The sequence below is a fragment of the Pristiophorus japonicus genome, chromosome 18 (assembly GCF_044704955.1).
Source record: "Pristiophorus japonicus isolate sPriJap1 chromosome 18, sPriJap1.hap1, whole genome shotgun sequence".
Classification (NCBI taxonomy): domain Eukaryota; kingdom Metazoa; phylum Chordata; class Chondrichthyes; family Pristiophoridae; genus Pristiophorus; species Pristiophorus japonicus.
In genome coordinates, this window is record NC_091994.1 from 83,606,734 (window position 1) to 83,621,624 (window position 14,891).

The 14,891-nt window shown below is 45.2% G+C and overlaps 1 protein-coding gene and 1 pseudogene across 1 annotated transcript in view; one reads left to right on the forward strand and one right to left on the reverse strand.

Moving 5' to 3' along the window:
• arhgef10lb (Rho guanine nucleotide exchange factor (GEF) 10-like b) overlaps positions 1–14,891 on the forward strand; it is a 224,859-nt gene that overhangs the window by 167,345 nt on the left and 42,623 nt on the right. Inside the window, exons 14-18 of the mRNA XM_070860199.1 lie at positions 4,126–4,218; positions 5,010–5,180; positions 9,435–9,580; positions 11,889–12,067; positions 12,939–13,054. Of these exons, the coding sequence (XP_070716300.1) occupies positions 4,126–4,218; positions 5,010–5,180; positions 9,435–9,580; positions 11,889–12,067; positions 12,939–13,054 (705 nt within the window). The remainder of the gene's footprint in view (positions 1–4,125; positions 4,219–5,009; positions 5,181–9,434; positions 9,581–11,888; positions 12,068–12,938; positions 13,055–14,891) is intronic.
• Positions 10,499–10,737, reverse strand: LOC139229455 (U2 spliceosomal RNA; annotated as a pseudogene).

The window sequence follows — 14,891 nt, forward strand, 5'->3', positions numbered from 1 at the left end:
CTAACTCCTTTTTGAATATATTCAGTGAATTGGCCTCAACAACTTTCTGTAGTAGAGAATTCCACAGGTTCACCACTGTCTGGGTGAAGAAGTTTCTCCTCATCTCGGTCCTAAATGGCTTACCCCTTATCCTTAGACTGTGACCCCTGGTTCTGGACTTCCCCAACATTGGGAACATTCTTCCTGCATCTAACCTGTCTAAACCCATCAGAATTTTAAACGTTTCTATGAGATCCCCTCTCATTCTTCTGAACTCCAGTGAATACAAGCCCAGTTGATCCAGTCTTTCTTGATAGGTCAGTCCCGCCATCCCGGGAATCAGTCTGGTGAACCTTTGCTGCATTCCCTCTATAGCAAGAATGTCCTTCCTCAAGTTGGGAGACCAAAACTGTACACAATACTCCAGGTGTGGCCTCACCAAGGCCCTGTACAACTGAAGTAACACCTCCCTTGCCCCTGTACTCAAATCCCCTCGCTATGAAGGCCAACATGCCATTTGCTTTCTTAACTGCCTGCTGTACCTGCATGCCAACCTTCAATGACTGATGTACCATGAACCATGACACCCAGGTCTCGTTGCACCTCCCCTTTTCCTAATCTGTCACCATTCAGATAATAGTCTGTCTCTCTTTTTTTACCACCAAAGTGGATAACCTCACATTTATCCACATTATACTTCATCTGCCATGCATTTGCCCACTCACCTAACCTATCCAAGTCACTCTGCAGCCTCATAGCATCCTCCTCGCAGCTCACACTGCCACCCAACTTAGTCATCCGCAAATTTGGAGATACTACATTTAATCCCCGCGTCTAAATCATGTACAATGTAAACAGCAGAGGCCCCAGCACAGAACCTTGCGGTATCCCACTAGTCACTGCCTGCCATTCTGAAAAGTACCCATTTACTCCTACTCTTGGCTTCCTGTCTGACAACGAGTTCGCAATCCATGTCAGCACACTACCCCCAATCTCATGTGCTTTAACTTTGCACATTAATCTCTTGTGTGGGACCTTGTCGAAAGCCTTCTGAAAGTCCAAATACACCACATCAACTGGTTCTCCCTTGTCCACTCTACTGGAAACATCCTCAAAAAATTCCAGAAGATTTGTCAAGCATGATTTCCCTTTCACAAATCCATGCTGACTTGGACCTATCATGTCACCTCTTTCCAAATGCGCTGCTATGACATCCTTAATAATTGATTCCATCATTTTACCCACTACCGATGTCAGGCTGACCGGTCTATAATTACCTGTTTTCTCTCTCCCTTCTTTTTTTAAAAATGAGGTTACATTGGCTACCCTCCACTCCATAGGAACTGATCCAGAGTCTATGGACTGTTGGAAAATGACTTGTCAATGCATCCGCTATTTCCAAGGCCACCTCCTTAAGTACTCTGGGATGCAGACCATCAGGCCCTGGGGATTTATCGGCCTTCAATCCCATCAATTTCCCAACACAATTTCCCGACTAATAAGAATTTCCCTCAGCTCCTCCTTCTTACTAGACCCTCTGACTCCTTTTATATCAGGAAGGTTGTTTGTGTCCTCCTTAGTGAATACCGAACCAAAGTCCTTGTTCAATTGGTCCGCCATTTCTTTGTTCCCCGTTATGACTTCCCCTGATTCTGACTTCAGGGGACCTACGTTTGTCTTTACTAACCTTTTTCTCTTTACATATCTATAGAAGCTTTTGCAGTCCATCTTAATGTTCCCTGCAAGCTTCCTCTCGTACTCTATTTTCCCTGCCCTAATCAAACCCTTTGTCCTCCTCTGTCGAGTTCTAAATTTCTCCCAGTCCCTGGGTTTGCTGCTATTTCTGGCCAATTTGTATGCCATTTCCTTGGCTTTAATGCTATCCCTGATTTCTCTTGATAGCCACGGTTGAGCCACCTTCCCTTTTTTACAGACAGGGATGTACAATTGTTGTAGTTCATCCATGCAGTCTCTAAATGTCTGCCATTGCCCATCCACTGTCAACCTCTTAAGTATCATTCGCCAATCTATCCTTGCCAATTCACGCCTCATACCTTCAAAGTTACCCTTCTTTAAGTTCTGGACCATGGTCTCTGAATTAACTGTTTCATTCTCCATCCTAATGTAGAATTCCATCATATTATGGTCACTCTTCCCCAAGGGGCCTCGCACAACGTGATTGCTAATTAATCCTCTCTCATTACACAGCACCCAGTCTAAGATGGCCTCCCCCCTAGTTGGTTCCTCGACATATTCGTCTAGAAAACCATCCCTTATGCACTCCAGGAAATCCTCCTCCACCGTATTGCTTCCAGTTTGGTTAGCCCAATCTATATGCATATTAAAGTCACCCATTATAACTGCTGCACCTTTATTGCATGCACCCCGCAGACATGTAGGAAAACCGTAGTTTACTCAATGCCTTAACCCGCATTGCTTGGGTGGGGATGAATAAAGATAATTTCAATGTAAGTGGTTCTGTTACATGCAGTGTAGTTCGTGACGTGTTTTGCATATTTGATAAATAAGTACAATTTCAACTCAAGTGGGACACGCCATCATTCTCTAAGCAGTGACTGGAGGACATCACAGACCTGTGACGTACATTCACGACCCTTGCGACATGAATGCCACAAATAAAATTTGAGTGATTTACGTTCTCATCCAAATCCCGAGGATATGCTGCTGCCTTGTAATGCACTCTGGTCATTGTTCTATTCAGTACAATTTGACCCTGTATGCATTATATATTGGAGTATTTTTGTCAACACTGTAAAGTGCTCTCTACTTCGTATCAACAACTTCAGCTTCCTTCACTGTGACATCAGCCATCTTGGGCCTGTGATGAGATGACCAATTAGAGCCATAAAGCTAATCAAAGGGTAGTAAAGATGGTAATGTAGAACAAAAAAAAAGCACAATATCCATTCTCGCAGTGTATCCCAGGCCCACCCCGCTTCATCTGTAGCCTTCTCAGACTTGAGCCTTCCAGATTATGGAATATTGATCAAAATGGGATTCATTGCACTTCCACCTCCTTTTCTTGCTCTTCAGCAAAACAGCAAGAGATAATGCTATTTAGAGACAGGATTGTCCTAAACTGGTATCAAACGTAGACTAGGAGGGTGAAAAGACAGTTTAGATTTAAGTTATGTTGAATGTATGGAATGGGCTACCATGGAAGGCAGTGGAGGCTAATTTGTATCAACAAATTCAAGAGAGATTAGAGTGAGTACCTGATGATATGCGAGATTTCATGGTGTATAATGTTTCCTAAACACTGGGACTAGTCGGATGGGCTGCACGGTCGTTTCTGGTCCTGTACATTCCTCTATGTTGCAAAAAGCAAGTGAAAGGGACCCGAATGAACCGTTCAGTAAAACTATTGGTCATGTAATTTTATTCCCCTCTCCCACTTGTCACCTACAACAACAACTTGTATTTATATAACACCTTTAACGTAGTGAAACGTCCCAAGGCGCTTAACAGGAGTATTATGAGACAAAAAAATTTGACACCGAGCCACATAAGGAGAAATTAGGGCAGGTGACCAAAAGCTTGGTCAAAGAGGTCGGCTTTAAGGAACATCTCTAAGGAGGAAAGGGAGGCAGGGAGGTTTAGGGAGAGAATTCCAGAGCTTGGGGCCGAGGCAACAGAAGGCATGGCCACCAATGCTTGAGCGATTATAATCAAGGATGCTCAAAAGGGCAGAATTAGAGGAGCGCAGACATTGGGGTGGGAGGGGGGGCATTGTGGAGCGGGAGGAGATTTCAGAGATAGGGAAGGGTGAGGCCACGGAGGGATTTGAAAACAAGGATGAGAATTTCGAAATTGTGGTGTTGCTTAACCTACCCACAGTGTCCCAGTTGAAAACTTAAGTCTGGCTCCTCCATCTCTCAGTATTTGGCTCTTGGGCTAGACAATCATTGTGGTTGAGGCCCGCATCAAAAAGTTAGTGAATAACCGTAGAACATAGAATGATGTGAATGATGGTATTACACTAGAGTTTCTTTCCCCGGCACTAATTAATGTACCGTGTCAGTGTACCCATTGGGAGGTTATGCTACATGTTTGGAATGCTTAGCAAATGTTGCGGCTAATGGAAGTCGGGCAGGTGAATTACTGAGAGTTTCTGTTCTTCTACAGCGGAAACAAGCCTCCAACTCTGACCGGATAACGCTCTATGGGCTGATGGTGAAGCCAATCCAACGATTCCCGCAGTTTATTCTATTGCTTCAGGTGAGGGCAAAATAAATTCATTGTGACGATCAACTCGTATATTCAAAACAATTCGATTATAAAAAAAAACAAGTAGTTTAAAATCGTGACAAGCTCTGCACCATTAAGTGTGTAAGTACATAGCCTGCATAGTACTGAGCCATCGGTGCCAGGCTGGATCCCTGGTCTCTCGAGTTAGTTGAACTAAGATAAGGCAGCAGTTTTGGGGGTGGGTAGGGAGGAATACATGGGCTGTCGGGAGACATTAAAGTTCCTGCTCCTGATGAGGTGGAATTGTTCAAAACTGGAGTGAAACTTGGAATAAGGAGGGTGAAAATATAATTTAGATTTAACAAGATGGTGGTGAGTCCTGGTGAAAAGTGAAGACAGAATCAGCCTCGACGTCCCCTCTCCTCTATAACCCCCACCAAACCTTAATAGGCTGCCGGCACTGGTCTGAGTTTATGTATGCCGAGTAAGAATTGATACTTTTTGCAGGGGGAAATTTAACATCCTGGTAAATATCTTTTTCTTCGACATTTTAGAAGAGATGGTCTTATTTCCTATGATCGCTACATAGCCGGGAGCTACAGTTGGGGTATCCGAAAAATAAATGTCTGAGAGATGGTTAAAACTCAGCCAGCTCCTTGTTTTGCATTGATTTGGTTTTGCCTGTCAATTATCCTCCCAAGTTCTGCTGAAGGATCTAAACTGAACCATTAATCTGTCTTTAACTTTCTGATTCTGACCAACCGGCTGGATTGTTGTTCCCTTTGCTGCCCTATTCTGACTGCCCGCGTTGCTTGTTTCAGGACATGCTGAAGAATACACCGAAAGGTCACCCGGACCGGCTCTCGCTGCAGCTGGCCCTGACGGAACTGGAGACGCTGGCGGAGAAGCTCAATGAGCAGAAGCGAGTGGTGGATCAGATCGCCGAAATTCAGCAGCTGGCGAAGAGTGTCGGAGACCGCAACCTCAACAAGGTCAGGAGGGGGGAGGTGATGGTGACCGCTATTGTACACAACCTGATGTAATCGTCAGCCAATCGTATCTCTCAAATCTGATCCATGTTAATGGTGGAAAAGCATTAGGGCATGGCTTCAGGTCTGTACTCACGGATAATGGCAGTAAGAATTATAGTGACATGACTACAATAATACAGGTACGATGTCCAGAATCCGACTGTCCGAAAACTGTAGTTGCGGCGGCCAAGATGGTGACATCGGCTGGCGAGGGACGAGGAAAGCGGTAAAAACCACAGCGTCGGAGGGGCCACGGGAGGCGAGAAGCGGAGGGTCAGCGGACTGCGAGGAGCACCAACAGTGAGGTTCGAAATCCGGAAAAATCCAAAAACCGGAACGATCTCGGTCCCAAGGTTGTTGGATTTCGGACATTGTACCTGTACTGCATTATCACACAGATATGGTGCGTTATTGTTGCTTTCTGCAAAGGTGTCAGCCGTGGCTCAGTGGGTAGCACCCTCGCCTCCGAGCCAGAAGGTTCTGGGTTCAAGTCCCACTCCAGAGATTGGAGCACATCATTTCAGGCTGACAGTCCGTTGCAGTACTGAGGGAGTGCTGCACTGTCGAAGGTGCCATCTTTTGATGAGATGTCATGCCGAGGCCCTGTCGGCCCCCTCAGGTGGACGTAAAGTAAATTTCACGCCACTATTCAAAGAAGAGCACGGTGTCCTGACGTATACTTCATCTGCCAACATCACCAAAACAGATTATCTGGAACTGATCACATTGCTGTTTGTTGGAGCTTGTTGTCTGCAAATTGAGAGTATGTAATGCCTCTCTTTATATTTAAATTGGGGTATAAGAACGCTGAACTCTACCAGGTGTTAGTGCCTGCTGCGCAGCCAATTGTGAAATACAGTATAAGAAGAATTTTAATCATCTAATCTGCAATGTTTCCTACTTTACAACAGTGACTGCATTTCAAATGGACTTCATTAGCAGTAAAGTGCTTTTGAACATCCTGTGGTCGTGAAAGGTGTTATATAAACCCAAGTCTTTTTCTTAAAGTGGGAGGGAGAAGAGCAGCAGAAAGAAAGTATTTTGGAGTAAAGAGCTCCGATCCTCATTTGAATTATCTATCAGCTATTTATATATTTTCTTTCCTTTAGTTTAGGCAAAGTCTTTAAATCCTGTCTGTGGGAAGCCAGCTGTTTTAGCTGGGAGAGAGGTCAGCAACAGGTCCATCAGTGAGCGGCCCTGGGTTCATGAGCACCAAATGCTCCTTTTTCTGTTATAGAATTGTAGAGCTGTGCGAGAAGCCAGTATAAGAAGTTTAGAAGTCTAGAAGATATATTTTGGGCAGTTACTTTTATTATCACAGAAAGTTCTGTTACGTGCACACCTGAAATGATTCTGCATTTCTTCTGTTTTCCTCCCCTGGCACAATATAGCAAGAAGCAGCTCTTTCCTCTGTGGAGGGCCCTTTGTCTCCTTCGCTCGCAATTCATAATCGGAGCGCAGAATATCACCTGATTATCGGGGTTGGCAATATTCAGCAAATTAAACGCACTTCATTCGCCGCCAAACTCCACTTGTTATACAAGGCAAACAATTTTGTTCAAGTGTAGCACTTTGCCTTTTGATTGAGTCATTCAATGGCTGACTAAATGGGCTGTAGCAAAAAGATTGTGCCTTTGTTTCTGGAATCCATTTAAAAACAATCTAATCATCTCTTCTGTGATGGGTAATTGCAATGTTTGTCCGGTGTGGTATTGTAACTCAAAGATCAGCAAGGTCCCATGTTTGATGCCTAATCTGTCCCAAGTTACCTGCGGGGGCAGTCTGATTGCTACAGTTGGTTTCAGCATCCTGGACAAGGGAAGGGAGTAAACAGCGAAGGTTCCCACTCCTGTTCATTACTCAGCGATCATTGCTCTATATGCGCCTGTGCATGGATTTTGGGCGAAATTGCAAGTTGGTTGGCCTGTGGTTTTGAATAATTCAGAATAAGGGGTCGTCCATTTAAAACTGAAATGAGGAAGAATTTCTTCTCTGAGGGTCATGAATCTTTGGAATTCTCTACCCCAGAGAGCTGTGGAGCTGGGTCATTGAATATATTTAAGGTGGGGATAGACAGATTTTTGAAAGATAAGGGAGTCAAGGGTTATGGGGAGCGGGCAGGAAAGTGGAGTTTGAGGCCAGGATCAGATCAGCCATGATAGTGAATGGCAGAGCAGGCTTGAGGGGCCTTTTGGCCTACTTCTGCTCCGATTTGATCTGTGTAAGTTCATATACAGTTCACTGCCATTTATTTGAGATACAGGAGGACACTAGACCATGTGTCGGGAGGCTGTTTGACCGAAGAGTGTGTGCATTGGCTGATGTCCCCTGAAATAGTGATCAGGAGTGGGAACTCTCTTGGAGTGGAGGGGGGAGAATAAACAGCCCTCCTACTGCCAACATATCAGATCAGCCAACTCGACACAGATAGGGATGCAGGGTAGGATCTTTCTGTTCAGTGTAGCTCAGTTACACATCAGCGCAATTACCACCCGCACCATGAGACGAGCTGAGGGGCAGATTTTGTGGGCCTATAATTGACATAATATGTATGGGACATTGCTGACTGTAGAACAGTGATGCCCTTTTAAGAGTATGTTATGCCTCTTTTTATATTTAAATTGGGGTATAAGAACGCTGAACTCTACCAGGTGTTAATGGCTGCTGCGCAGCCAATCATGAAATACAGTATAATAAGAATTTTAATAATCTAATCTGCAATATTGACATCAGGTTATTTAATAAGTGAGCAATTGACATCCTTCATACACCGTACATCAATGTGACACGTATTCTTTAGACGCTGACGGATCCCACTGGATCGGTTTTGTTTGCGTGCGGCTTAATGCAGAGACTTGGAAGATGAGCAAAGTTAATGAGATTCATGTAAATGGCACAGACTTTATTAAAAACTGGGGGAAAAAAAAGTTTGGCAAATGTTCAACACGACTTGTGGATGACAGCATTATTGGGCAGTGATGTTGCATCGCTTGTAGGCAATATGACAAAATTCCACACAGCTTTTCTCACTTCCTGTTGAGCATTGCATTCTCAACACCAAATAGTATTTGCTCCTGGCCGCCCCTTCATCTAAAAGTGTTGACTCTTGTATATTTAAATTGGGTTCTAAAAACGTTGAACTCTACCAGGTGTTATCACAAAATATAATATAATAAGAATTTTAATGATCTAATCTGCAATATTGACATTAAGTTATTTAATAAGCAGGCAATTGATATCCTTGTCAGCTGTGACTCCGTGAGTAGCACTCTTGTCTCTGGGTCAGTCGGTTGTGGGTTTCAATCCCACTCCAGGTACTTGAGCACAAAAAAAATCTAGGCTGACACTCCAGTGCAATGCTGAGGGAGTGCTGCACTGTCGGAGGTGCCGTGTCTCGGATGAGATGTTAAACCGAGGCCCCGTCTGCTCTCTCAGGTGGACGTAAAAGATCCCATGGCACTATTTCAAAGAAGAACAGGGGAGTTATCCCGGTGACCTGGCCAATATTTATCCCTCAATCACCATAACACAAAAACAGATTATCTGGTCATTATCACATTGCTGTTTGTGGGAGCTCGCTTGTGCACAAGTTGGCTGCCGCGTTTCCCACATTACAAAAGTGATTACACTCCAAAAGTACTTCATTGGCTGTAAAACACTTTGAGACGTCTGGTGGTCGTGAAAGGCGCTATATAAATCCAAGTCTTTTCTTCATACAGCGTGCAGCAGTGTGACACATTCGGGTTCAGTCGCACCAATGTGGGCAGCTCTCTACATTGCGCAAGTAGCTATTCATCACGTGTAAGTCTAGACAGTGAATGTTGGCAGCTATCCAACATGGGATACATTGCAGTTGAGGCCAATTTTGTCCTTGCCCAAGATTCACCCACGTGTACTTTATCGTCCATGTCACTGGCGCGAGAACCCAAGTTGATTTTATTCCCTACTCCCTAGCATTGCTAACTCCAAACAGATTGGGCATTAATCTGGCATCTTGGCAATCTGTAAGGCTCAACTTTATGATCAGTGACCAGAAAAAAATAGGAAAGACCTGTCCATAAATCACTGCACAGGCACGGTTTTCAAATGGATGCACTTCCCGATGATATTGTAAACCTCTCCCACCCAGGTTATCAAATTATAAACATCTGTCACAGAATGTAAACCTAATGTGAGCCCAGATCCGTTGTTCATGTGTCTTCTGTTCCTGTGCAGTTGCTGAGTTCTGGCCAGCGCCAGCTCATCCTGTGTGAGACCCTGACCGAGACTGTTTATGGAGAAAGGGGACAGATCCTGAAATCCAAGGAGCGCCGAGTGTTCCTGTTGAATGACCTGCTCATCTGCGCCAACATCAACGTAAAGTAAGTGTTCCCTCACACTCTCCTTTCCCAGCAGCCCTTGTCACACTTGCTGCTCCATTTCCCTCTGGGCCATTAATTATGGCCTGTGTGACGTTGACCGAGCTGAAATTCATTGTTATTCCCTTTCCCTTTCTTGCTCTTTCACAAATGGAAGCAAATAAATGCTATTGGGAGACTCTTGTCCTATGGTGTCCTTCCTCTCCAGTTCTGTCCTCGCTTGGTGTGCCCACAGTGCCATGATAGAAGCTCACTGTGTGGGAAATCTCAGTTGCAGATCCAGGTAGCTCCGTACAGGGAGGTAAAACTACAAAATCATTACTTCCATTTAGGCCCTCGCACTTGCTGTATGAAAGTTGAGATAATCTTGTCTCTTAAAATCATTCCCTTGCTTTTTCTCACTGGGAAAATTCGAGTGAATAACCCTGAATCGCAGCTCATCCCACAGCCAGTCTGCTGAGGGACATGGGTAAAGGGGAGATGGATTGTAAAATGAATACCAGTCCATTTAGGACTGGGTGTAATGGGATCGGCTCACTTCTGCAACCTAGTTTAAAATCCATTGATGAGTGAACGCTCTCTCTAGCTGTTGGCTATAAAAGTGAAATGAGTCTCAATCCAGTTCTCGGTGCTGACCATTGGCCCACGGCGCAAAACTGCTTTTGACTTGACACTAATTAGTAAGTTGGGGCGGCAGAGTCAGACTGGTGCAGTAGAGATGCTCTTCTGCATTTGAGATTTGATTTATGTAGAGGGTGCTTTAGTCTGCACCTTACTGTGTTGCACCTAACCCAAACATACTGTTTTTTTTTTAAATTCGTAGCCAATCGTTCCAATTCTTTGTCAAATCACAAACGCCAGAGGTCACCCTGCACAAGTCAAGGATCACTCTGCGCCAATGCTCTTAGCCAAAAGGCCTAGAGCCACTGCACCGTTCCTGGAAGTACTGCAATACCAGGTTCGTGCCATGGAGGTGGATGGGTCAGGCCCCCCACACACCTCCGTGGAGGTGGATGGGTCAAGCCACCCCACCCACCTCCTATTTCCAAAAAAGCAAGCATATACCTTCCTGATCCAGGGAGAACCACCTTGGGGTTATGGTGGTTACTCCCCTGTCAGGTCAGTTACGCATGATCTTAGCCAAAAGGCCGAGAAGCGATACTGTTATAGAAAATGTCCATTCGCCAGCATGAACATTGCTCTGCTTGACGAGCACAAAATTCACATTTCGAGAGAAGCGTACCGCTTCACTGCAATGTAGCAGCATCTCAGTTGAAAGTTGTGCAGTGCCCTCACATTATTATCCGACTTCCTGCAGCGTAGAGTGTTTATTCCCCTGTAGCTCGTTCTGTGTATGCATGTGCAAGCTTTCAAGATGCAAATAATGAATATAAAATTACAATAAAGACTTATTTACACTGCCTTGAGCTAATTTTGTTAAAGCTCATTAGACATGGCTTTCCCTAATGGTTCTGTGCGTGAATGCATTGCAACACAGGCCAAGCAAGTTGTTGATTCAATCTTCAGACCTGTGCTGAGGTAGCTGATCTCAGTAGTAGTGGTGCTCGGGTCCTCAAGGATGATCTGGTTGCTCCTGGGATAAGCAGAGCAAATTAACCAGCCAACGTCCCCACTCATGAGCACCGTCCTGTGACACCCCCCCCCCCCCCCCCCCCCCCACTGCAAAGCGAAGGTATGTGGACACAGAATTGGGCTTGGCTGCGATATTCCCCACGGGTGAATAGCCTGCCAATACTTGCAGTCCAGGCTTGTGCATGAAGAATGGAACCTAAACCCTCACCACATTTAAAAAGTACTTGGATGTGCACTTGAAGTGTCGTAACCTATAAGGTTATGGACCAAGAGCTGGAAAGTGAGATTAGCTCTTTGTCGGCCGGTGCGGACACAATGGGCCGAAATGGCCTCCTTCTGTGCTGTGAATTTCTATGATTCTATGTTAGGTACCTGAGGATAGCTGATGTCCATGGAACTGTTGCCCAGCACTGGTCCGTGCCTTCAATAAAGGATGAAAACCATGGAGTTAGAAAAAGTACAACGCCTCCCACCGCACCCCATAAGAAAATATATATTTTTTTGTGTTTATTGCCAACCCTCTGGGTTTATAGGGGAACAGGAACTGGCAGCGGTGCCCTATATTTTCAGTTATGGAGCTGGGTTGTAGTGTGTTTCCCCCCATCTTCCCTCTCCTGTACAGTGAAGCTAGAATTATATCGAGCTCTTTTTCTAGTCAGTGAGTAATAAGTGATTTGTACTGTAGCATTTCATTCCTGTTCCATAATCTCTCTTCCAGGGGCCAGCCAGATATTGGCAGCCTGGTTCCGGTCGGCCCGAAGTACACTGTGAAATGGAGCACCCCACTGCCGCAGGTTCAGGTGGTGGAAGTTGGCCAAGAAGGGAAAAGTTACGACAAGGATACAATAATCTTTCAGCATCCAGGGAGTAAAAAGACCTCCTCTACCTCTCTATCAAGTAAGTCTGACTTTGCTGTGGAACTAGCAACTGGAAGTAGCTTTCAGTCTTGTTAATAGGCTTGCTAGCAATATTGAAGCCAATGGGATTAAAGAGGCAGTGGCTTGCGTGGATACAAAATTGGCCAAGGGACAGAGAGCAGAGAGTAATGGTGAACGGTTATTTTTGTTATGATCTGGAGTGCACTGCCTGAAAGGGCGGTGGAAGCAGATTCAATAATAGCTTTAAAAAGAGAATTGGCTAAATACTTGAAGTGGAAATATTTGCAAGGCTATGGGGAAAGAGCGGGCTGGTGGGGCTAATTGGACAGCTCTTTTTCAAAGAGCCTGTACAGGCACGATGGGCTGAATGGCTTCGTTCTGTGCTGTATCATTCTGTGATATATATAATAATATCTGTAACCGGGTTAAAACAGACTTGTACATACTATCATCGGGGTGTTTATGGCTCTTTTGCAGTGGGTGTTCTATTTGACACCAATACCCATTGTAGAATAGAACAAACCAATCGTATTGAGTTACACTGCTGGGTCTGCTGGACCATAGAAAGCATAGCTTTGTGCACGATGACAACTCTGGTGCCCTGACCCCCCCCCCCCAAAAACAGCCTGTCGACACTCTGTCTCAGCTCAGGCATGAAGAATGTCAACTTGGGTAAGATATCAGAAAGACAGCGGATGCATTTGGAGCCACGTGCCAGCGTGAATCAACGCCTTCAGGAGAGGGGGAGCCCTGTATGGGAGAGCACATGCTGCACAGGTCTGGCATTAATTGCCAGTTAGTGAATTGGAGTTCTGACACTCCTGTACGTTGTCTATAAATGCTTGGTGTTGATCACTCGTCCTGTAATATATTTTCCTTTTCTCCCTCAGGTAAGATTTATATGGGTCCTCCCCGGCTTTACCAGGAGCTTCAGGAACTCCAACAGGATCTGGTTGTTGTGAACCAGATATCGCAGCTCATAAGCACACTTCATGGCACTTATCAGGTATGACCCCTGAACTCTGGCCTTCCAACAAAAATAACACCCCCAAATTTCCAAACCCTTTTCGGCTTTCTTTTCTGTGCAAGATTGGAGCATCTTTATAATTTGAGTAGAAAATTGGGGCAGAAGCCATTTCTGTTGGTTTTCCACTTCAAAGTCAGTCTCAACCAGAATGGTGCGTGCTCCCTGAATGTATAGATTGTGTGTGCCAACATACAAAGGATCCTGCACATCAATATGAGATACGTTGCAAGTTGTCACAGTGCATTCATCCTTCAAAATTTAGGCCTCCCTAACCTCTTCAAGGAAGGAAATGTCAGTTGATGGCTTGTAGGTGTCGAGACCTGCCCCCTGCTCTCCTGGATAATGACCTAACTAACTTGCCCAAATAACAGCAGCAGAGTGCTATCAGAGTGGCCGTTGAGGACCGTTGCAGTCTTAAAGGGGCACTTTTGATGTTTTAACAGGTCAGGAAGGACTCTGCAATATGCTGCAGCTAGTGCATTCCACATAGTTGTAGTATACTGTGCTTGTTCCTGAGCAGCCACCTCCTATGGCCCACTGGTGTGGTTCTCTGAGGGGCAAGACTGGAGGCCTGGTACGTGCTGCAATCCTGGGAGTCGGCAGTGTCGGGCAGTTCAGCCGCCCGGCAGCTCCTGGATGTGTGGCCCCGCTGATCCAAAGGACAGCTGGTCTAATCGAATCCTGAATGAGAGACCACAGTCTTGAGTGACACCACTGCAGGAACTTGAGCACAAAGTCTAGGTTGGCAACCCAGGGGAGCACTGTCGGAGGTACCGTCTTTCAATTGAGATGTTAGACTGAGGTCCCATTTGCAGCGGGACCCCTCTGCCCATGGTTCGAAGAAGAGCAGGGAGTTCTCCCCGGTGTACTGGCCATTATTTTTCCCTCAACCAACATCAATTTAAAAAAAAAAAATAATAATTATCTGGTCAATATCTCATTGCTGTTTGTGGGAGCTTGCTGTGTGTAAATTGGTTGATGCGTTTCCTACGTTACAACAGTGGCTACACTTCAAACAGTAATTAATTGGCTGTAAAGCGCTTTGGTACGTCCTGGGGTCGTGAAAGGCGCTATATAAATACAAGTCTGTATTTTCTTCCTTGCTGTCGGGGTCTGGAACCTGGTATACAGGATACTGCCTAATCTGTCACCAGAGCTGCAGTCTGTGCTTCCGTGAAGGTGGAAGCCACTAACTGGTCCTTAATCGCTTCTTAAGTGGGGTTCTGCTGCAGAGTCCACTGAGGCTGCCAGACGCTCCACTAATAACTGCAACAGAGACCACACTTCCATGATGTTTCTGCAAAACGGGGATGTAAACTCTATAGTCCCACCTGTTAGTTGCCTCTCATAGTGATTTTATAAATTGCTCACGATGGAATTTTTTAATCTTTTATTGTTGAAAAATCTTAGGCCAAGGCCTGTAGCAGTGCAAGGTTGGAAAGACTGGGAAGGAGGATAGTGGCTCATGGAGGTGGTGTTGTAATTTCCACACATATGTAGCGGATTCAGCAAGTGGATCCAGGCAGTTGTTCACTATAGCAAAGGACTCCCAATAACGAGCCTTACCAAAAAAAATTAGGACTATGACTTAAAGTGAAGGAGAACCGCTTCACCCAAAGAGTAACCGAATGAAAAAGAACGAAAGACTTGAATTTATATCGCACCTTTCATGACCACCGGACATCTCAAAGTGCTTTACAGCCAATGAAGTACTTTTGGAGTGTAGTTACTGTTGCAATGTAGGAAAGGCGGCAGCCAATTCGCGCACACAGCAAGCTCCCACAAACAGCAATATGATAATGACCAGATAATCTGT